Source organism: Aspergillus fischeri, genomic scaffold (assembly GCF_000149645.3).
Source record: "Aspergillus fischeri NRRL 181 1099437636247 genomic scaffold, whole genome shotgun sequence".
Taxonomy (NCBI): Eukaryota; Fungi; Ascomycota; class Eurotiomycetes; order Eurotiales; family Aspergillaceae; genus Aspergillus; species Aspergillus fischeri.
The window spans coordinates 512,969-534,880 of record NW_001509772.1 but is presented as its reverse complement, the minus strand read 5'-3'; the positions used below and the strand labels follow the sequence as shown (position 1 = coordinate 534,880).

General features: G+C 52.9%; 8 protein-coding genes across 8 annotated transcripts, besides 4 other annotated features; 2 read left to right on the top strand and 6 right to left on the bottom strand.

Moving 5' to 3' along the window:
* Window positions 1-107: 107 nt before the first annotated feature.
* Window positions 108-1,592, bottom strand: NFIA_034340 (uncharacterized protein; the record flags this gene model as incomplete). Its single annotated transcript, XM_001265762.1, has 2 exons — window positions 108-1,526; window positions 1,581-1,592. 2 exons carry the CDS (start codon window positions 1,590-1,592, stop codon window positions 108-110), a joined length of 1,431 nt encoding a protein of 476 aa, XP_001265763.1.
* Window positions 1,593-2,905: 1,313 nt separating this feature from the next.
* Window positions 2,906-2,937: a microsatellite.
* Window positions 2,938-4,451: 1,514 nt separating this feature from the next.
* Window positions 4,452-5,426, top strand: NFIA_034330 (UbiA family prenyltransferase; the record flags this gene model as incomplete). Its single annotated transcript, XM_001265761.1, has 1 exon — window positions 4,452-5,426. The coding sequence occupies one exon, from the start codon at window positions 4,452-4,454 to the stop codon at window positions 5,424-5,426; it is 975 nt and encodes a 324-aa protein (XP_001265762.1).
* Window positions 5,427-6,423: 997 nt separating this feature from the next.
* NFIA_034320 (putative monooxygenase) lies at window positions 6,424-7,863 on the bottom strand (the record flags this gene model as incomplete). The annotated part of the gene is made up of 3 exons (XM_001265760.1): window positions 6,424-7,505; window positions 7,560-7,760; window positions 7,818-7,863. 3 exons carry the CDS (start codon window positions 7,861-7,863, stop codon window positions 6,424-6,426), a joined length of 1,329 nt encoding a protein of 442 aa, XP_001265761.1.
* A 621-nt stretch (window positions 7,864-8,484) lies between these two features.
* Window positions 8,485-10,008, bottom strand: NFIA_034310 (uncharacterized protein; the record flags this gene model as incomplete). Its single annotated transcript, XM_001265759.1, has 1 exon — window positions 8,485-10,008. The coding sequence occupies one exon, from the start codon at window positions 10,006-10,008 to the stop codon at window positions 8,485-8,487; it is 1,524 nt and encodes a 507-aa protein (XP_001265760.1).
* A 721-nt stretch (window positions 10,009-10,729) lies between these two features.
* Window positions 10,730-10,954: a mobile genetic element.
* Window positions 10,955-11,519: 565 nt separating this feature from the next.
* NFIA_034300 (putative haloacid dehalogenase-like hydrolase) lies at window positions 11,520-12,476 on the top strand (the record flags this gene model as incomplete). The annotated part of the gene is made up of 1 exon (XM_001265758.1): window positions 11,520-12,476. One exon carries the CDS (start codon window positions 11,520-11,522, stop codon window positions 12,474-12,476), a length of 957 nt encoding a protein of 318 aa, XP_001265759.1.
* Window positions 11,834-11,854: a microsatellite.
* A 232-nt stretch (window positions 12,477-12,708) lies between the features above and the next one.
* On the bottom strand, window positions 12,709-14,709 carry NFIA_034290 (glutamine--tRNA ligase; the record flags this gene model as incomplete). The annotated part of the gene is made up of 1 exon (XM_001265757.1): window positions 12,709-14,709. The coding sequence occupies one exon, from the start codon at window positions 14,707-14,709 to the stop codon at window positions 12,709-12,711; it is 2,001 nt and encodes a 666-aa protein (XP_001265758.1).
* Window positions 14,558-14,598: a microsatellite.
* A 364-nt stretch (window positions 14,710-15,073) lies between the features above and the next one.
* Window positions 15,074-18,972, bottom strand: NFIA_034280 (uncharacterized protein; the record flags this gene model as incomplete). The annotated part of the gene is made up of 2 exons (XM_001265756.1): window positions 15,074-16,136; window positions 16,190-18,972. The coding sequence occupies 2 exons, from the start codon at window positions 18,970-18,972 to the stop codon at window positions 15,074-15,076; spliced, it is 3,846 nt and encodes a 1,281-aa protein (XP_001265757.1).
* A 575-nt stretch (window positions 18,973-19,547) lies between these two features.
* NFIA_034270 (RNA polymerase-associated protein) lies at window positions 19,548-21,583 on the bottom strand (the record flags this gene model as incomplete). Its single annotated transcript, XM_001265755.1, has 4 exons — window positions 19,548-20,270; window positions 20,326-20,465; window positions 20,533-21,284; window positions 21,375-21,583. The coding sequence occupies 4 exons, from the start codon at window positions 21,581-21,583 to the stop codon at window positions 19,548-19,550; spliced, it is 1,824 nt and encodes a 607-aa protein (XP_001265756.1).
* Window positions 21,584-21,912: the final 329 nt, after the last annotated feature.

Here is a 21,912-nt window from a genome sequence, read left to right as displayed (position 1 = left end):
TGGCCTTTTGTACAGGGATGTCCAGCCCAAACAAAGTAATTGGAAGTCGCTGATAGTAAACAAGGGTATCATCAAAGCAAGTAAAGCGAAGCGTACATGCGACTGACTCAACCCTGGTCGATCAGTTCCCATTCCATCCCGACGAGCCATTTCTCCAGATGCTCAGTACTTGTATTGCGCCCAAGGCTGCTCACATGCTCTTCGTTCTCTTGCGTTTCTTCACTCGGCACATTGCCCTCTAGATGCGCCTGTTCCAAGCCAACCTCCCAGACCAGAGTCCGAAACACTCCGACCAGATGACCAGTGCGAAGCTCAGGAACTTGAGTTCTTGCACGGGAGGACTGCAAGCTAGCTGGCCTAGACGGTCCAAGAAGGAGAACTCTCCTTGACTGCGAGGTCGCACTTTCTGACTCATAGGGAAGAGTCACTTCTACGCCGTGTATATAAGCCACTGGACCAGAGCTGCCCAGCGCAGACTGCCGAACGTCAAGGATGCGAAGAACAAGGTAATACTGGCTTATATCAGGGGGACCTTGGGTCTGGTGCCTCCTAGAATAAGCATTTAGGCTCTTCTGCATCTGTTCGCTTTTGGTTCCCATTTCCAGGATCCAACTGCGGACGTCCGAGGCCATGCCGCCGGGTAGGTAGTTTGCAGTGCTGGATCGGGGACGGCCTCGCCGACGAAGAGCATGGGAGGAAGGGGAGAATGGTGTTGGAATCATTGATTCATCGTCCATTCGTGATGGAGACGGGGAGCGAGGAAGGACAAAGACTGGCTTCTGTCTTTGGCAGCCAGCAGTCGGTAATTGTGACGCAGATACTGCCGTCGGTCTTGGGGTGAATTGCGACTGACTGCTCAATGCTGGTTGAAACATCTTGAAGCGTGGATGGTCACGGAATGGTGCTGTACTTGCCGGAGTCGCAGGCCTAGGCGTTTGCTGTGCAGCAGCTACGGTCCTCCGCGAAGCTGCTGTCGGAGTATTCTTCTTTGGAGTACGGAAGGGGATCGGCGATGAAGGTGGATCTGCCATAAGCGCTGAAGCCTCCGGCGAAGAAGTCAGAGTCATGTCTGCGTTGTGCCTTGCGGGTTGAGTCGTAGATGGTTCTTCGTCCAGTGATATACGGCGTCTCTTCCTGCGATCCACTGTAGTCGGCCCGAAGAGTGCCTCAAAAGCGGCATCAACATCGCCGGCACCCTCCGGCGGAGATGTGTGGTTTGTCTCACTATCAGATATATCATCGACGGCCTTTCTCAGCCCGGAGTTGAAGAGATGAGTCGCATCATCTTGGAAGTCCTCAATTAATTCTCGTCCTCTTTGCTGCGGCGCGACACGTGCCGTGGAGAGAGGAGTTGATCGCGGTGACTCCTCCGTATCACTAGTGTTGATCCCATCGTTTGCTTTTGCTTTTTCCGGGTCAGTCGGCTTCTGTGATAACAAAAAGCGAGGAGTGTATGCAAATTGAGATGCAGCACTAGGTCGAGCAGATGAACCCGGACGCGGGGGAAAACGGAACGGAGAAGGCGTCTGAGGAACCGTTAGCTGAAGCAAGCCTTAATGAGGCGTACCGAATCATCTTACTCCTACGGGCATTTAAACGAATGTACGAGCTACAGAGTAGCTTCAATATTCTTGGAAATTGCGATATATCCTTAAATGATCTTGTGGTGCATCACACCGAGATGATCTCATTTGGCGATGCGCGACGGCCGATGCCGAGCGATAAGGCTTCAGGCATACAGTTACACCTGAGGCACCAACACAAATGTATTTTCCCTGAGATACTGATTCTGCTAAACCAAACTTCTCACATTCTCTCAAGAGAGTTCACAGAAGATATTACCACTCAAAGGCAGAGTCTCCATCGTCTTGCTTGTCTGAAGACAAGTACGTCTATGACTGGACAGGGAATGACAGAGTCAGCAGATATAAATCAAAGTATATCACAAACTCTCCACCTCTCACGAGGCGATAACAATGACATGGAACTCGGCATCAGAGGAGCTCCAGCTAAATAAAGAAAAGCATGCCTGAACAGGCAGGTAAATATCTTGCTGCCTGATTGACTGAATGTGTTCCTAACTCTTTCGTCAATTGCCCCTTGGCTCCTCCATCACAGTGTCTCTCAGCATTCGACATCCCGGAATACGCACCGCGAATCAGACATCTGGTACTCGAGATTATTCGTCAGAAATTAGCTCAGATTTTGTGCCAGAAGGTTGCATGGCTTCGTGCCGTGACAACCTTACGCTGCGGGGAGAGAGTCATTCGGACCGAATCCGCAGGCGTGAGGACATTCAGCGTCCTGTCTTATTGCACACAATTCAGACTTTGCTTTACTCGAAAGGCAATATAACGGCAAAAGCGTATGGCCCTAGAGCCGTGTTGACCATTGACTTGTCACGCAAAGTTTGAATTGTGAAGGTCGGACTTTGCACAAGTTCCTCTTCTAGATTCTCACAGCTTAGATGCCTACCAACTCCTCAATTGATATCGGAGTCCGCATTAGTGGGACCCACGATATGACGACGCTCTCGTTACGGCTGCCCTGATAGCATTAAATTCCCGCTGGATATCAGGCTTTTCCCAGCCCTTACTCTACTAGTACACATCCAGCATTCTAGACTCACCTATAAGCTTTTGCAACCGGCGCAGACAAATCATTCAGCATCAGCTTGTTATCAGATTTTGTGCAGTGTCTCATTGGAGGATTTGCAGCGGGGCTAGCAAGCAGACTGTGCGAAGATGAGCTGCGAGTATGGCACGACCCAAAATAATGGAAACATCGGGTCCCTTCTTCGGGACGCTTAGGAGGGTTAACAAGGCTCGAAGTCTAACCTGGCCTATTGGATATAGTCGGCAGAAATTGGACGAGGAGAAAAGTGATCCAAGAGACGCATTTATATCGTCCGGGGTTCGTCCGGAGTTCGTCCGGGGTCTGTAGACCCATGCCATCGCTGTTGGTACTAAAGTACTGAGTGGGCCTTCAGAAGAGGGGACTCGACATGACGTCAAATCAAGAAACAACTGAAAGCAACGGAGTTCAGTGCGTCAAAACGAGCATTGTTGCTGCATTACTCCCTGCACAAAACCATTCACCGCTGCATAGGGGGTTAACCCGTTCATGGTACGTGCAGATGGACGTGCTCTGCAGAACGTGCGGATAACGTACCTTTGCGAGGCTACGACGTCGGTGTCTCCTTCTCTTGGAGTCTTAGTAGTCTCCTAGCGTCCAGAATATTCGAAAATCCAAATCCCGGTGCCAAGGGGCCGGTTATGGAGGGTGCCTTATTGCAGACGACTGTGATCACCCATGGTGGAGGTGTTACTCAATTGGGTAAGCCCTCCTTAGCCCATTTGTGCTTGGATATCACGTTGATACTTTCCATCCATATTAACAGCCAGTCATTACTGGCCACGACTGTTACTTGCCATAATCAGCCTAAGATCTTCGACAGATGGGGTTGGATGACTTGTCAGCGCAACGCAACGCCTTGATACCTTCCCACGGGTTTGGTTCGAATCCTTTAGCCACGCAGTGCGGAAGCATGTTCTGTGAACGTAGAATGATGCTTGCAAATTGTTGGTCAGACCAACTATATTTGCTCAGCTATTGTTCATCGAACCTATCGGTTGAAGGTCTGCAATGAACACCGATGCATCCAAAAACTGAATAATAGCGGGACATGTGTGGTCGGATATGCATCAAGGCAACCCTTTTCTGACCCAGTTCCAAGGCAGAGGATTCAGTTTCTGCAGGCCGGGTTACGCAGGACACCACCAGCTGCACCTAAGCGTGTCAACGACGCCTAGCGGCGGGCTAAAGTACGGCCTAACTTTGACGGTTTCCAAATTGCTCCTCGTGCAGACCGCAGAACTGCAGAACGGCAACCCCTCCACTCTCCGGTTACAGACATACATTGCAGGAGCATGCTGGTTTGTAGGATTTTAATGGGCAAAAGGGATGGAATGGATGGCTGTTTTTTTCTGCAGTGCCAATGATCCACTGTCCAAAAACAGCCGACTTTGAAGCTGGTATCCAATCGTTCTCGAGCTGGCCTACCCCTAGACGTCAAAGATACCCAAAACAGACCATTTCTGTCCTGCAGATAATGATGTTTGGATATAGAGGGACCACATAATTTTGATATGGCAGGATACAGGAATGTCTCGTTGCTTCATTCGGGTTTCCCGGTCGGAGTAGAACTGACCAGAGCTGGCCTTATATCAAGGTCGCCATGGGTTTCGCACCATTCACTGCCAGCGTGATATCCACCATAGTCAGCCTATATACCGGTACTCCCCTGTTATAGTAACCACAGGCCATCTCGTAATTGATAGTACCGGGGCTCTTTATATTTGCACCGTTCAGCCAAACTGCATTTACACCCACTATGTTCTCTTTCCCAGCGTTCCAATTCTGAAGAAGAGCACAGAGCAGTTCGCGCCCGAATGCAGGAAAAACGCCCTGTCACAGGAGTTCATCAGGAGCTGCTGGTTACCTGGCGGCTCCTTTATGCCAACGCCGGTGAGGGACTTGTTCTACCTGTCGTTGGCATGCTGGCTCGCTTCCTGCCTACTCCTAGTCTACTTGACAGCACCCCTTGGCTACAGCTCTTGTCCGTTCTCTTAAAGACTGTCTTCCTCTTTATCTGCCATCTCTATGTCTTCGAGATTGTCAACCAAGTCACCTCCGTCGAGGAAGACAGAATAAACAAACCTCAACGTCCTATTCCCTCTCGTCTGCTCACAGTCGCCGGTGGTCGCAAGCGTTGGGCAATCAGCTGGATTGTCTGTCCGCTTCTAGCATATTACCTCGTGGGCTCCCAGGCTGGTTGCCTCTTTATCTGGTACCAGCTCTGGACGTGCTTCTGTTATGTCTGGCCAAAGATCAACCACTTTATGTTCCGCAATGCCTTCGCCTCCGTGGGAGTCTACAACATGTTCCGGCTGATCGACAAGATTATCTACAGCGAGGTTCCGTCCTTTCCTCTGCCGCCGATCGACTTTTACCTTGTCCTCTCAGCATGGGTCATGCTGACCGTTCATATGCAAGAATTCCATGATAGCGAGGGAGATAAGAAGATGAACCGCCAGACGTTGCCAGTCATTGTTGGCCCCAGATGGCATGGAGCTCTACGCTGGGCAACTGCTTTTTTGGTCATGGGGACTGGAATAATGCCTTTGCTTATTACTGGCAAGCTCTTTTGGGACGGTCAAGACAAGGAGTTTCTCAACAAGCCTTGGATATACACTGGCACCGTCATCACCGCAATACTGCATGTCGTCTTTGCGTCTCTTTCGGGCCTTCGATGCGCATTCAGCTGGGGGAAAGCAGCTTACGACCGCAAGACCTACAAGCGTTTCTACATGCTCGCGGCATACACCATGGTTTGCTATCTGTCCTTTGCTTATTTGACCGTGTGATGCGCGATGTGTTAACGGCCTGTCCACGATCTGTTATCTTGTTTATCTGCGTCTGTTATGTTTAGCCAGGCAGCATACATTGGAGTTGGATTGAATAATGAAATTGAATAGCACACAGACATCCTTAGCAATTGAAATAAACCCACATAACATATCCTGATCATATCAGCGGCTGCATCCGCATAGCATCTCGTCTCGTCCTCGACAAGAACAACCGGCGAAACTCCGTACTTACCCCGTAGGAGCTGTTCTGTACCATCAGCTTCCCTTCCTTGGTTTAATCAAGTGATAGAGTCACCGTACTACCAGCGTAAGTCCGAGCAGGAATCATCCTTTGGAATCTTATGTATCTTTTCCTTTTCCTGTAGGAAGCGCAGCACCGAACGAGGTCGGGACACTTAGGACATGCTTGCATAGGTGCCTTAAAAAGTTTATTTGGGATATATGGTGGATATAGGTCGACGTGGGGTGGGATTGAGCTATTTATATAGACCATTCTCGTGACTACGTTGCTGTTTCCAAGGTCTCCAGGAATGACGGTGTAACGATAACCCATATGATAATTTTATAGGTAAGGATTTCTTTGCATAATCGGCTATATTCATGGCAGTGATATTAGTCTTGTGTGCGAGGGTTCGCGGACGAATATACGGTGAATGATACACTCTGGCGTGGCCGACACGACAGCCGACGGCCGAGGGCCGCTGTATAGCCTGAATTCCCGATTAGGGCACAAATTGGCCAGACAGGTACAGCCAGACTCCAGTCACGCAGCGAACCAAGATAAGGGATTAGCTCGATGCTGGACTGAGGCTGAGTAGATAGGATAGAAGATTGGATATAGACAAAAATGGCAGGAAATCTAATTTCATCATATCATGATATTCATGCCAGCTTGGCGTCGCGAGAGGGATGTCTACGGTCTATCCGCATCAGCAACTATATACAACACATATATGATCAACTCTGCCAGAGAGAAAGAAGAAAAAGAGTATGCTTACGCAAAATACTCATCAAACCGCTCCTCCGTCACCTTCTGACAATCAAACCCATAGATCTCGCGCTGCACATCCGCATCCGCCCACTTATCCGGCACGGGACCCTTCCCCTGCCTCAGCGCCGCAAACTGCCTGTCGCGCTCTTCCTTGGCCGCGCCCTCACCCAGATGCAGCGCCCTCCCCGACGCAGCCGCCAGCTCGACAAGCGCATATGCCCTGTCCTTGCGCACACTCTCATACACCTTCAGCGCCTTGGTGATGCTCTCCGGCGAGGGGTCCGGCATGCGGCGCAGGGCGATAGCGATCGTCGCGCCGTCTTCGATAGCCTGCGCGGCGCCCTGCGCGAGATGCGGCAGGGTGGGATGGCAGGCGTCGCCGACGAGGGCGGTCTGTTCGTGGACCCAAGTGGGGAGGGGTTCGTGGACGCGCAGCTTCCACTCGCAGACGTCGCCTTCGGGGACGTAGTTGAGCATGCGCTGGACGAGGGGGCAGAAGTCGGCGAAGACGCGGAGCATGGCGGCCTTGGAGCCCTTGGTGGTGTAGGTTGCGTTGGTGGCGGCGGCGAAGTTGGTGTCCGGCTGGGTGGTGGAGAGGTTGTAGATGGTGTTGTTGGAGACCGGGTAGGCGATGATGTGGCGGCGCTCGCCGATCCAGCGTGTTACCCGGTTGCTGTTGATGAGTGCTTGCAGCTCTGGGTCGTCCTTGCATTGGTCCCTGTGGATCATGATGCGGTAGGCGGCCTGGTGTGTGTCTTTGACGGCGGCGGTGATGCCGAGCTTTTGCAGCATCGCGACGCGCGTCTTGGACTTGATGCCGTCGGCGGCGAGCAGGACATCCGCTTCGACATGGTAGGGGGCGCTGCCGTCGCGGGGGACGGCTGTAAACGTTGCACGCGGGCCGAACGAGGTGACGTTCTCAGCGGCTGTGGAGAAGTGGAACTTGATTTGATCGGGGTAGCGCAGGCAGCCGTTGTACAGGCCGTTGGCCAGCGAGTGCCGGTGGCCGACCATGTGAGGGTATCCGTATGTGTCGCGGATGTAGCCGAGTTGAACGTGCGCGAGCTCAGAATCAGTAGCGCCAACTGGTCCCGGTCAGTAAGCACTAGCAGAGCATGCAATATGAAACTAAGTCATACCCCGCACACTTGTGTCCTTGATCTCTACAGCCTCGGCCTCGATCTCCTTCCACACGCCCAAGCGGTCCAGCACGCGGGCCATGTTGGGGGCCAGTTGGATGCCTGCTCCAACGAAACCCAGGTCGGCAGCGTACTCGAAGACGTCGATGTGCTTGAATCCTTCTTTGGCCAGCGCCAGCGCACAGGTCAATCCGCCCATACCTGTCGTCATTAGCCTCAACTTCCGAGGAATTCTTGCTCAGGTGCAAGGTTAAATACCTGCGCCGATGATGGCGATTCTGAGATCCTGAGGTGTCTGCGCCATGGTTGATGTGCAGATTAGGTGAAGAGACACTCAGGTGATGATAACCGAACACTTTGCGACAATAGAGACGTCTCGAGCGAGTTTGATATCTTAAATAAAGACCTCGTGTTCAGGCCCATCCATAGCTTGACTTTGGCATTGATGATGATGGGCCGGTTGAAGACTTTTCCGGGGAAACTCCCACAGTCCCACATCCCACAGGCTTAAGTCTGGTCATTATGGATCTCTCTGGCAGAATACTCCGTGGTAATTGGTGATTCCCTGCTAGATCTCGGTTCTGAACTAACTCTTATTCGTTCTTTGATACTTTGCAGTCGGTAGTCAGTGCAGGAAGCAGGAAATCTTATCCTCTTCCCCACGCCGGCAAATGTCCCCCACGGGGGGAATTTTTCTTATTCATCCTTCAACAGATTGACAGCAGCAGTTTTCTCGGGGATAGAGCCCTAAGTAGAAATCCAGTCCGATTCTCGGATATACTTTGATTCCTTACTCGGGAATTCCGTCAGTCTGTCATTTAGGATGTATACACTCGGCATTACTATAGTGTTAATTGTCATAACATAAACTATATAGCCTCAAAGTCCAAGTAACCACACGGACCAAAGGGTTATATAACGTGACCTATCTAGGCCGAATACGTCCCCAATATCTAGAGCCCTCCCTGTATGGTTGACTCGCATCGCGGCACCGCGGATGCTCGTAATCCTCCACTGTACCCATCGGCCAGATAGGAATAACACAGATCTCATGGTCGCCGCATCCACTGCATCCCTTCCAGGTCGTCCATGACAGATACTCCATTAGATCGTTAATTTGGTTCACTGCCAGTCCGTAGTCTGTCTGGCCCCACGCCTCCAGCAAAGTCGAGCAGATTGTCCGAGCAACGGACCGGACAGCATGTGCAGCTACACCTTTTGCCGGACTGCGCGCAGACAGAAACTGCGCACTACATCGATCTACCTCGAGGGTGATGTTCCGGTCGCTGTAGTCGATAAATGGGCTAAGGATGATTTCCAGCTCCGCATGCAGCTGCTCCGTGGTCGAGAGCTCCCCAGAAGCCAGGTACCGCAGCTCGTGTGCATACCGCTCAATCACCATGTCCGTGACGGCCTGCCAGTCGAATGAAGACTCGTTCGTGTCATGAGTCATGATCAATCGGTGTAAATCCATGCGGATAGGATCCAGGTCAGCAGACGACAGGTGTTGCAGTCGTGGTAGACTACGGCCTCCCTCCGCTGAGGCGAAAAGGTCCAAGCCGTAGGTGTATGCCGTGACAAAGTGATCGTAGTTCAACGCTACCCTGCGTCCCCCAATCCCATCGTACCGGGCCGCAATGGCCTTCACCCACTGGTTCGGTCCAGCCGTTCCGCCAGGCCCCTTTCCCATCTCTTTGCCCCGGCCAGGCTCGCGTCCAGGCCCAGCCCCCGGGCCATTACCGTCGAGTTTCACCCGCACCACATGCAGCAGGTCCAAATCGCGAGCGAAATCACATAAGATGATCTCAAACCCAGCCTCCATACGAATCACCCCGTCAATCCGATCCTCCCATTCCTCCCTCGCCATCCGGCAAATCGTCTCCACGCGCCGCTTTTCGTCGCGCATCGGGTCCCCGTTTCCGTCATCCAGCGCATCCCGCAGCAAAATGCGATCCTGAGAGTCGAGCGTCCCGTTCGAGGACTTGGCAGCGGACATTCCGTCGATATACACAAGCCGCAAGTCCTTGGCAGCCGCGTACGTATGCAGCCAGCCTTCAGGTTCGGAGTCATTTTCCGTCTCGCCAATCAGTCCCAGGAGCTTTTGGGCCGAAGAGCCGCGTGGGTCATCAGAACCAGGACTGTCAGGACCGCCAGATGGAGGTCTACGACCTTGTCCGAACGTCGCAAAGACCATCGCGTGTTCGGGTTCAAAGGCGAGCCATTCTGTCTCATTCACTCGATCACACTGGTGTGTGCCGTGATACAGCTGGGTGCCTGCAGGCACGGATGCGAGGAAAAAGGACATGCCATTATGATGGAGGGACGAGCCCCATTGTCTCATTGAGGAATGGATTGCGTTGAATATGTGATTGGCATTGTCAGGGAATTGGACGGTGGACAAGGCTGTTGCCAGACTGGCCAGGAGCAGAACACCCACGTAACTCATCATCTCGAAACATTAATCCCAAAAAACACGACCTGACCATGACGAATAATCGATCTTATGATCCTTTTAAAGGAAAAACGGGCTTGTCGGAAGTGGAACTCTCAGATTGCGGCATCTTCCCAGCGCTACGAGCGGAAATAGGGCGACGACGCGTCAGCAGCTGCCTACGGCGCCGTGTTTCTCTGGCCTCCTTTCGCCGTCTCTTTTGCTTCAGTCGTATGATATGAAAGCTATCGCAGCTGATGCCAACACTGTTGAACTTGTTGGACTCATCTTGCCGGCCTCTTGCGGTAATCAGAAGGCCGCATACCGACATCATCCCCCGTACGGAGCACCATGAATTTATACCAGCAGAGAATCAGGTGATCTACCACCTTACTAAGCAACCATACACCTTTCGATCAGCAGTAGAGTAACAGGGCGAATTCAGCAGGCATCCTTAGTTGCCTATATTGAAGGATTGCGTAGAATAAACCAGTATTAGTCCACTGTATCTGTTGCTATAACTGGGGATTTATCATATCGGAGTTGCTCAATGGGGTAGTTAGTTATCTCCCACTATCTGCTTAGTCATGCTGTAGTATAACTAACTAGTTAACTAGTTAACTCGTCAACGTAATTCTCAGGCAAGCCGTAATGTCAACGCGTTTACACCTTCGAAGCTATCCAAACAGCTACCATGCCATCAAAACCGCGACAAACCCCTGGAAAATGGGTGGAGCAAGAGGGAAGAATCCAACTAGCAATATCAGCTTTGAAAAAGAATGAAATTTCAAGCATTCGCCGCGCCGCAGAGATATTCAATGTGCCTAGATCTACCCTCCAAGGCCGACTGAATGGATGCCAATGTCGAATTGAAAAACGCGCCAATAGTCACCAGCTATCTCCTACGCAGGAAGAATCATGGCTTGCTACGCCTCATACACTTCGGCAATCACAAAAGCAAGCATCCTCAGTCAAGAAGCTCCTAAAACAACGATCTCAAAGCCCTTCGACGACTTCAAAATTAGCTATCCAGCAGCTTATCAAGGGTTGCGAGATGATTATGCATAGTGCCGCCCTACTAGCGAAGGAAAATCGTGATCTACGCGCAGCCCTTGAGAAGGAGAAGCAGGAATCGAAGAGATCTAGACGCCAGATGACTCCTAATGAAGGACTCACTGTCCAGGAAGCTAGGGATCTTATCCAGGCAAGAAATGAGCGAGATGGGGGTTCATCCATTGATTCTGCACCTTTACCTTTAGAAACACCAAAACGCGCGCCACCAAGGTGTTCAAATTGCTTTATTATAGGGCATACGAGAGTTAGATGCCGTACACGCCATACTAGCTAGATCTAGTAAAAATATATTGTTATGGTTGATTTGGATAGCTTCGAAGGCGTAAACGCGTTAAAACTGGACGGGTGGACGGCTCGACGGCTCGCCCGGGAATTACGTTAGTTATCTCACCATCACCATCACCAACCCAAACAACAACACTTCCCCAACCAATTCCAAGCCAAAAAGAAGAAAAATGAGCCATCGCAAACCCCGAACTCTCCTCCTAACCCTCGACGCCTTCGGCACAGTCTTCCACCCCCGCCGCCCCGTCCCAGACCAATACGCCGAGGCCGCGCATGCCTTCGGCCTCCCCCGCTCAACCATCACCCCCGACCGCCTCAAAACAGCCTTCAAATCAACGTTCAAGAAACAGTCGCAGACACGCCCAAACTACGGCCGGGAGGAGGTCCTGCGCGGCCGGTATGGCGGGCCACGGCAGTGGTGGGAGGAGGTTATCCGGGGGAGTTTCGCGCAGGTGTTGACATCTAGGGAACAGGGCGGCAGGGCCAGCAGCAGCAGCAGCAGCAGTGGCGCCGACGTCGCCGTGCCAGATGCGCTGGTGTCGCATCTTCTAGATCGCTTTGCGGGTAGCGAGGGGTATGCGCTTTTCGACGATGTGGCGCCATTTCTTGCGGTGGTGAGGGCGGTTAAGAGCCGGCGGCGGGGGCTTGGGCCGTTTGAGCGCGTGCTTATAGGTGTAATTTCGAATTCGGATGATCGGGTTCCGGCGGTGCTGAGGGCGTTGGGGTTGAGCGTTGGCGATGTGCGGGCTGATCAGGGGGTTGAGAGTATGCGGTTGCCTGGGTTTGAGGAGAGAGATGCCAACCGCAAGAATGCGTCTACGGTAGATCAAGTGGATGATGTCGATCTGGTGATTACCAGCTACGAGGCGGGAGAGGAGAAGCCAAGTCGGGTTATCTTCGACGTGGCGAGGAGGCAGGCTCGGCGGTTGCTTGGGGACGAGGGCGAGTCGGGTGACAACTGGGTCTGTGTCCATGTTGGTGATGACTTTGACAAGGACTATCAGGCTGCCTTGAATGCTGGATGGGATGGGTACTATCTTCCTCGGGGCCCCGCTCATCACACGCAAGGTAACAAGACTATCCACTCGCTTATGGATTTGATTCCAGAGCTCGAAGCGTACAGATGAACACGATGTCTAGAATCGTGACTACCCAAAGCAAATGAGGATCTATGCTAAATGCCATTATTTCAGGTAAGTGCAGAATACCTCAACAGATTCGCCTCTAACATGACAAAGCTCCTTATGCTCATGACCACATGTACCACATTAATCATACTGAAGATATGCACGCAACACCGAGAGATACCAAACGGTACACAAATGTAAGCAGACATTTTCTCATTCAGAAACTATGTGTTCAGGTTTTACCCTGAGTGTCCTTCAAAGTGACGATGCGATTCAAGACCACCTTGTCCGCCGTCGAATCCGTATCCACACAGAAGTATGCGGTCCGCATACCCTGGAATCGAATGGAATAGGGGTTCACTTCGCCCCCGGTCTCACCACTCGTCTTGGGCCAGGGAGCCGACTTGGAGACATCGTGGAATCCAATGTCGATATAGGCGCCCTCATAGATCTCCTCGGAATCAGGGTTGATATCGGCCAGGAATCCGTCAGGATGGGCGCTGGGGTCGTTGGACTTGAAGAGGGAGTTGAACGCGCGAACTTCGGCCTTGACGGGGCTCTTGTGGGCGGCCGACTCGCCAACCCAGTGGATATACGTCTTCGTCTTCTTGGCAGGGGCGTCAGAGCCTTCTTCGGGCTTTTCGTAATGTGCGTAGACGCAGGTAACCGCGCCGGTCTGAGGGTCCTTGTCAAAGGCGGTGGCGGTGATAGGGAAAGGCACCTTCAGAAGACCAACGGTCTTTCCGGGAGTAAGGCGGAAGTAGTCGGGCGAGTCCTCCTCGCGGAAGTCACTGCGCTCAATGTAGACAGTCTTGGTGAAAGGCACGAGATGGGAGCCGAAAGCAGGGTCCTTGGAGAAGGGAACCTCCACCATCTCCTCATAGCCGTCGGGCAGGTTCGAGATGACAACCTTGAGGGGCTCGAGAACAACCATCAGACGTGGCACGGTAGTCTCCAGGTACTGCCGGACAATCTGGTCAAGCTTGGCCGTCTGGACGATGGCAGTAGCCTTGGTGACACCGAGGTTGTTGACGAAGGAGAGAATGGCGCCAGGAGGAATACCGCGTCTGCGGATGGCAATCAGCGTGTAGAGGCGAGGATCGTCCCATCCCCGCACATAACCCTTCTTGACCAGCTCAATAATCTTACGCTTCGATAGCACAGTCCCTGTAAGATTCAGGCGACCGTACTCACGCTGCATCGGCCGGTAAACATCCAGCTTGTCGTTGAGCCACTCATAAGACTGCCGTGACATCTCGAACTCAACCGTGCAAAGGGAGTGTGTAATCTCCTCGATGCTGTCACAGAGAGGGTGCGCAAAGTCGTAAGTAGGATACATCTTCCACTGGCCACCAGTGCGGAAGTGGCCCTTCTGATCGACGTCCAGAATACGCCACGCGAAGATATCCCACATCTGAGGGTTAGGATCGTCCAAATCCATCTTCATACGCAGCGCAGCCTCTCCCGCCTTGTACTTGCCCTCCTTCATAGCCTCAAACTCCTGCAGCGACTCCTCAATAGGACGCGACCGGTGAGGGCACGCATATCTCGCCTTGCCCCGCTCACCATCCGCCTCGCCACGCTGGGCCTTGATCTCAGCCTTGGTGCAGTGGCACACATAGGCACCATCTCGTCGGATAAGTTCCTTCGCAAGCTCATACAGTCGGTCGAAGTTGTCACTAGCATTAGTAACCCGGACAGGCTTGTATCCCAACCAGCTCACAATATCCTCAATACCGCGATAGTACATCTCCTCCTCACCCTCGGGGTTCGTGTCATCGAAGCGCAGGATGCATTCGCCGCCATGGTACTTTGCGAACCCGAAATTGACCGCAATCGCCTTGCTGTGGCCGATGTGCAGGAAGCCGTTGGGCTCAGGAGGGAACCGGGTCCGGATCTTGGGGTGTTTCTCGGAGATGGGCCGTTCCTGGTATACATCTGCGAGGAAGCCGACCTTGAACATGGCCTCGGGGTCGACAGAGCGCAGATCGATCGCGGCCTCTTTGGCATTGGTGGCCTTGGGCTTGCCGCCTCCCTTCTTGCCACTGTTGTTGTTGTTGTTATTCTTGCCGTCGGGGTTCTTGGGTGCCTTCTGCTTGGGAGCTTTCTGCTTGGGTGCTTTGGCGGGCTTCTCTTCAGCGGGCTTTTCGCCTGCGGGGGCGGGACTCTGCTCTGCAGGAGGAGCTGCCTCCTTTGGTCGCTCGGGAAGGGTAGTCTCTCCTGCTGACGCCATCGTTGGCAAGAATGAGATTTTCCAATGTTGTGAAAATCAGACAGACAGATATACGAAACGCCGCTGCTGAGGGGCAAAGCGTGCCTTTTTTGTTCCCGACGCCGATCATAAATGGGTGGTCCGGACCGAGAGTTTATCCGGTGTGGGTGAGTCAACCATGGTTCTGCCTGAGTCATCAGGCACCGTTGGAGATAACGGGAAGCGATGTCATTTGGTCAACAACCAATGAAAGACGACCTTAATTGTTGGAAATACTCTTATCAAAGGCTATGATATGCTCGTTCAAGACTCCAACCCATGACCTCGCCAATGAAACGCCAGGGCAAACTCAACCGATACGCCGTAATGTCAGTACAATCTATCATCATTCCCATCGGCCTGTTCCTCCCAGAGAACCCAGCCGGTTGCTGGCATGCTTGTTCAACAGAGCCGTAATGTTGGAGCCGCCAGAGCGGTTTTTGGCCCGAATCTCACGCTCGCGCTCCCTCTCTCTTGCGGCAGTGTAGTAGTTGACTGCACCTTTCTTGGCGACAGACGCTCCAACAGCGGGTTTGGTGACTCGCTTTGACGAGTCAGACTTGGACGACGTAGAACCAGAGGACGAGCTTGTTGTAGTCTTGCGCAGCATGGGAGGAGGGCGGAAGGACAAGTCGTTGCCTCCACCAGCGAAGAATGCTAGACGGTTGCTGGAAGAAGCGGACGTGGCAGAGTTAGATGATGCCTGCCGGAGCAGTGCAAGACGGTCAACAACTGGACCTCTTGTGCGGCGTGGATGGCTGGGGACAGCGAAGGTTTCCTTTGGCTGCGCTTGTGCTGAGCCGCTGTCATCTTCATCGTCGTGCTGTGCCTCATCCGCATCGTCTATTGACGCATCTTCGTGGAAGGAGTCATACTCGGGCGTCTCGGTCAAGAAAGAGACAGTTTCCCGAATCTCGGCGAGAGTCGCGGGCTTCTTGGATATAGCGCTCGCTGGCGTGCGACGTAAATGAGGCGGAGGACGGTTGTTGATGTCTTCTGCAGAGGGTTCGAGAGGCCTTTTCCTCTTGTTGCTCTCTTCGGCAGCCGACTGTTGCTGTGGTGCGTCTGATGCGACACCTTGAGACGAGTCCTGCTGGGAGCCGGGATCTTGCTCGTCGTTCAAGAAATCGAGACCGATATCGTCATCCGAATCGCGATCTTCAATCGCCTTGAAGAAGGCCGCTTTCTTAGGGTTCTCGGCGATCTCGCCGATCTTTTCATCGGCAAGGAGAGCTTTTCGCATTCGCGCAAACTCCCTTTGCTTCTGCCGCCGACGTGCAAGCAGCTCGTCGTCCGAATCATCTAGATCGAATTCGTCGTCTGCGTGTCTCCGGCGGCGGAGGGCACCAGTTGTGATATCTTTCAACAGTTTGGCGACCTGCTTTTCATCCGCGTTTCTCTGGTGGAGCCTGTAACTCGGTCAGTTCGTGAACATCTTCGGACAGTTAATGCGGGAACGCACGCATTCAGAGCAGCCAGCTGCTTCTCGTCCACCGTCTCTCCACTATTGTCATTGATCATCTGCTGATCGTAGGCATCTTCCTCGTCTTCACTGTCGTCACTAGCGCCTCCAAGACCGGCATATTCGTCATCGGATTCTTCGGCGGCGTCTTCCACAATCTCCTTAGCCTTGCTAGTCTTCGGGTCAAATGGAACATGCGTCTTCTTCTTCGCTGCCTTTTTCATGACATCAAAAGCACTGGCATCGATCTCGAATCCTTCCTCTTCTTGCTCTTCAATCATGGACAGGTTTGCTGCTCGCCCACGCCGAAGATGCTTCGATTTCCCGTCAGGGACAGGCGTGGTGTTCCGGGATTCGTTTTGTCCCACAAGCACGGTTTCGATAGTTGAATGGGGGGTCCCCAGGAATCTCTTTGACGGATCAAAGGGCGAGAGAACAAAGCCGGCGTCCTGCGTAGGGTCAGGGATTTGGGAGAATTGTGACATGGCTCTTGGCGCTGGTGACTCAGAGACTCGGCTCTCGGGGTGTGTGTAACCTGCCAGTATGTCTGTCGATTCGGCGCGCTGCTCCTGGCTATCCTTGATGATGATTTGTGACTCTGAATCTCGGCGGTCGTGGGTGATTTGTGCAGGGTCAGGCAAAGAGTTCGGAATAGCCGGCGAGCCTCCCTGGGTAACCGGTTGACTGGCCCCAAGTGTACCAGCAAAGGCTTGTGTGAGGCTCATTGTCAGTCCGTCAGAGGTCATACCAGGGAACTGAGGCCGTTCAACAGAGTTTACTGTTGAAAGAGTCGGCTTGGCCGGTGTTTGGGGTGCCTGTTCTTCATCTTCATCCTCGTCGTCGCTGATTACTCGAATTGGTCGCTTGCGTCGCGCAGCGGGCACTTCCGACTCGTCTGCTGACATGACTTCGGTCTGCTCGTCCTCAGACTCGTCATCCTCGCCAGCCTCCGAGTCAATTAATCCTTGCTCGTGCTCTTCATCGTCTTCCTCGTCTTCATCTTCCTCATCTCCCTCGCCATCGCCGTAGCCTTCTTGGTCGGAGCCGGAGAGCTCAAAGTCTTCATCTTCCTCGTCATCCCCGTCCTCCGATTTCTTGCTCTTAGACCCTCTCTCCTTCTTGGCAATCTCTTCGGCTTCTTGACGTGCCTTCTCGACAAGATTTTCAAGCTCATCTTCCATAGCAGCGCGCTCTTCGGCGGTCTCAATAATTACTCCCTTAGCCCGTAGCTCTTGTATCCTCTCCTGTCTTTCTTTGGCGGCTTGCTGCCTGGCCTGGAGCAAGAGCATGGCCGACAGTTCTGCCGTGTTCATAGTCTTACTCCGTCGAGTAGGTGAAGTAAGATGAGCCAATGCCTTCAGCTTGAGCATAGACGCTGATTCCTGCATTTTCTTTGCCGGGAGATTTTCGAACGCCGCGATACGCCTGCATTTGGCGGGGTCAGTAACAACCTCCAGATCGTCGTCAGAATCCTCCTGTTGTTTTTGAGCGATGGACTGTCGGGACACTCGCACGCGGATGGGAGGCTGCGTCAGAACTCTTCGTTCGGGCTTTGTTGGCTCGAGCGGTTTCTTGCTTTCGTTCTCCTTCACTTCCACACGTCCAACAGTAACTTTCTGAGGTTGGTCTTGCGATCTAGACAACATCTCATCAACCGTTGGGAAGTCTTCCACCTCGAGGTCGGCACCACCTTCCTTGTTACTTTCATCCACAGTCTCACCCGCTTTGAGCTTATCTGATGGACCAAGAACAGGTGAAGTCTGCGGCGTCTCTTTAGCTTTCTGGGCCTCATTATCCGACGATTGCTGAGACCCAGCCGTTGTGGACGAATTCTCCCCAGTATGACCTGCGACATTCGACTCCCCCTGTTGCATGAAATTGAATCGCGCAAAGAAGCTCTCCTTGGTGATCTTCTTCTTTGTTTGCGCCTGATGAGCCAGCTGCATGTTCCTGCTGATTCTCTGCGTTTCGCGGTTCATCTCTTCCAGAGCTTTTTTGCTAGCCTTACGAGCAGCGGGCCGCTTCTGTGTTAGCTTCCGTCCCGCTTCTTCCTCATCACTATCCTCGACCGAAGCGATTTCCGAGCTGAACTGATCCCTCTGCGCCAGCCGGGCGGCCTTCTTCTCCGCTTCGAGCCGTTCCTTTTCTTCGCGCTCCTTCCGCTTCTGCATGATGAGCGCGCGAACGCGAGGGTCGGCCTTCAAATCCTCTTCGTCGTCATCATTCGCCTCGTCATTTGAAAGGGTCTCATTGCGTTGCGGCGCGGGGGAGGACATGAAAAGAGGAGAAAAGGACCGAGCGCGAGACGGCGAGGGAGGCGTGTTGTCCTCGCCGGGCTCCGGCGTCTTTCTTGCATTGCGCCTCCTCCTAGGACCAGCCTTAGGAAGATCATCCTCGTCCTCCGAAGCAGAAGCAGATTCATGACGCGCTTGCTCGCCTTCCTTAGACTGCTCTCTTTCGGCTCGTAAGAACTTCGAAACACGGTCGAATGCCGTTTGTCCCGTCACTGGTGGGCTGGCGCTTGTCTGATTCTGAGCTTGCATACGAGCCGCTAGCCGGCCCTTAGGCTTCACTATGTCGTCGTTATCGTCGTCTTCGCTTTCCGCATCATTCATGGTTTCATCTGGCTTCTGTATCGTTCGCTGTTTGTTGTTGGCATTGTCTGACTCTGAATCGCTCTCGAAAGCGGCCAGGATGGCTTTGATCTTTCTTCCTGGTGTAAGGATGGGTGTGCCACTCTCAGACGCTGAGCGCGCCGTCCGCGGCGTGGAGGGGCTTGACATGGTGTGTTTGGTGTAATCAGAGAATAAGGTGCATAACAGATATATCGATTGATCATTGGTAAATTCAGCGAAGCCCGTGATAGTCCCTCCGCATTAAAGTAGGAGAGTGCAGGGTGTCAAGCGATAATGCGAACCCAGGGCGGAGAGAGTCTTACTCTGCTTGTACGACGACGCGCCTCGCGTCCAAGCGCGTGAAGCACGCACTGTTATCTGCACGTGACCTTAGATAAGATAATCTTGCTGTCCTAACTGAAAGGCTACTTCAAGTCGGCACTTGCCAGACGGTAGCCAACGGGAAATTAAATAGTAATGTTCAATGATTTATCGGTGATAAATACAAATTCCCATGCTAGGTGTGGTATGACGCCGATGTTAAGCCCGCCCGTAGTGACAAAAATACAGAAACCGACGCTGATCTGATGTAACACCTGCCTATGTTCAATCAAAAAGTCATGTCCGGTTCAAAGTCCTTTTTCAATAAGCCATCCTCAGAGATATTGTCAAGCCTTGATCTGTTCGCTCATCATGCTCTTCCGGCATTGAAAATAATGCAACGATGATGGATGTAGTCACAATCAGATTTCAATATCCAACTCGAGGTCCAGAGCCGCAATATTCTCGTCGTCCATATTGCGATGACGGATCGACGCAATGCCACCCTTCGATTGCTTCTTCTGTGTAGTGACGGCAGGCTTAGGCGTACTGGCCTTGGATGGCGTGTCAGATCCTGTACCAGGAGTCCCGCCGCGGCTGGAAATTGAGTCCGGTATCAGGCTGTTTCCGTTGGCATCGTAGTGGGTCTTGGCCAGGGTTCGAACACGCATGAATGGATTGGCTTGAGCTTCACCACGAGCGACTGCTGCAGCTGCTTTCCGACTCGCCTTTCTCTCCTCGAGCTGGGCACGACGCACACTTTCGGTGTTCAGTTTCTGATTGCGCAGGTTCAACTCGGCGAGGCGCTCATAATCCGACTTCTCCGTGCGAGGTTTCGACGGTTGGGTGCTGAAAGCGAGCTTTGGTCCCGTCAGTTCCGCCAACTCCTTCTCCAAGCGCGACACCTCCTCATCGTCACCAGCAGCTCGAGCCAACTTCAACTGCTTCTCGGTTTCAAGGCGCTTAAAGGTGCGCATCTTGTTATCCAGTGAACCTTGTTTGCGTAACTTCTCATTCAGCTCTTCCTTGGTAAACTGGTGGTTGATTAAACGGTTAATGTCTGCTACTTTTTTGGCGAGCATTGATTTGGTGGCCATCTTGCAATCTTCAACTGCCAAGGTCTGGCGGTAGCGATTGAATTCAGCCTGAAAGGCGTCAGTATAATAAGGAGGGCTTCAGGATTAAGAAAATGATAGTTACCTCGGTAAAGGGTGAATCAGAGCAAGCTATGAAAGGGAATTCGCGCTCTGCTTTCCCATGCGCCAACACAGCGTACTGGTTTGTCACAAACGACCGACCGTTCGGGCTTTCCATGGCGTAAGGACGTCCTTCTGTGAATCCTGGGACGGGTCAGTACGAGGGGTCTATAGGTGGTGCAGTTAGAATCGAGGCAACTCGGTCACATACTCCTGATCAAGCATAGACGATATTCGTTGATACCAGTATCTCTGTTCGGGCCGATATTTACTCGAGCATAGCACCCGGAAATGGCTTCGTCGAATCCAGGGTAGAAGCAAACTTGTGCGAAATTGGTACGTCCCACGCGAGCGCGTTGAATATCACGAAGGTCCGCAGGCGGATCATCCTTTGGGGGAGAGGGAGAGCGCTCGCGATTATCCCACTCGACCTCGCTTTCCCCTTCAGCATCCTTGTCCGAGGGTGCGTCGTCCTTTGCTGGAGCTGCTTCACTAGCAGCCATATCCCGACGACGAAGCTCATCGCGCTTGCCCTTCTTCTCACGCTGACGCTTGTATGCCTCGATGGCCTCAGAAGCCTCGCCAACTTTGCGCCCGCCAAGTGTGGTCTTCTGCCGGGAGCTCTTGCGCTGGCCTTCTTCCAGATCCGCTACGCTCGCCTTTCGCTTGGACTTTTTCACCCGCCGAGCCTCATCACGTTCGCGAGATGCTAAGAGACGGCGAAGAGCCAAGTCCTGGTTGCGTCGGTCGACCTCTTGCGCTCGTTCAGAGAGAATCTGTTCACGCTGGATTTCTGGCAACGCCATGATTTCCTCTTTGTCTTTGGCGGAGTAGTAGAGCTTTTCGTAAGGAAAGATAGGGCGATCTTCTTCAGCGTCCTCACTTGCTCCCTCAGAATCGGAGGCGGCGTCAGACTCGGACATGCTGGCCGACTCGAGTGAATGGTGAGATCCAGCATCAGACCTGGTGGGGCCAGTGTTGTCAGTTCCCAGCCACCCGAACACAAAGGACACAGTTGAGGTCAAATGAGTACGAAGAAAACGGCAAACCTACACTTCGCCATCCTCCTCATCGCCGTCATCATCGTTGCGCGACTTCTTGCTCCTTTTAATCAATTTCGCCGTTCCTTTTCGCGCCATGGCTGATGATGGAGAAGCTGAAGGAGCAGGAGATTCAGAATTCTGCTTGGGGGGAGGTGATGACTCCTCATCAGAGGAGTCGCCCGCTAGAGCGAGCAGCTCGGCATCCAGATCGTCCGCCATAGTGAATATCGTTGCAAAAGTTTCGCTGAAAACTAGGTGGCGTTTCTTCAAAATAGAATGGCTGGCGAGCGCAAGCAGGGAAGAGCCGATTCGAGTGCGCGACAGCCCCCTAATTCACCGTCGCAAATCAGAGCGAAGGCCTCAGCGACTCGAACCTACGGACCCGAACGCGGGTACCGATATATAAATTATTCAAATAATCGGCTAGGGCGGAGCCAGCTGTATATAACAATCTCGCGACAGAAAAGAATGCCCAAGCAGGTCGCGAGGATGGAGGTGGGTGGCGGATTATAAGTGAATAATGAAGAGGACGGATGGCCTTGAGGTGA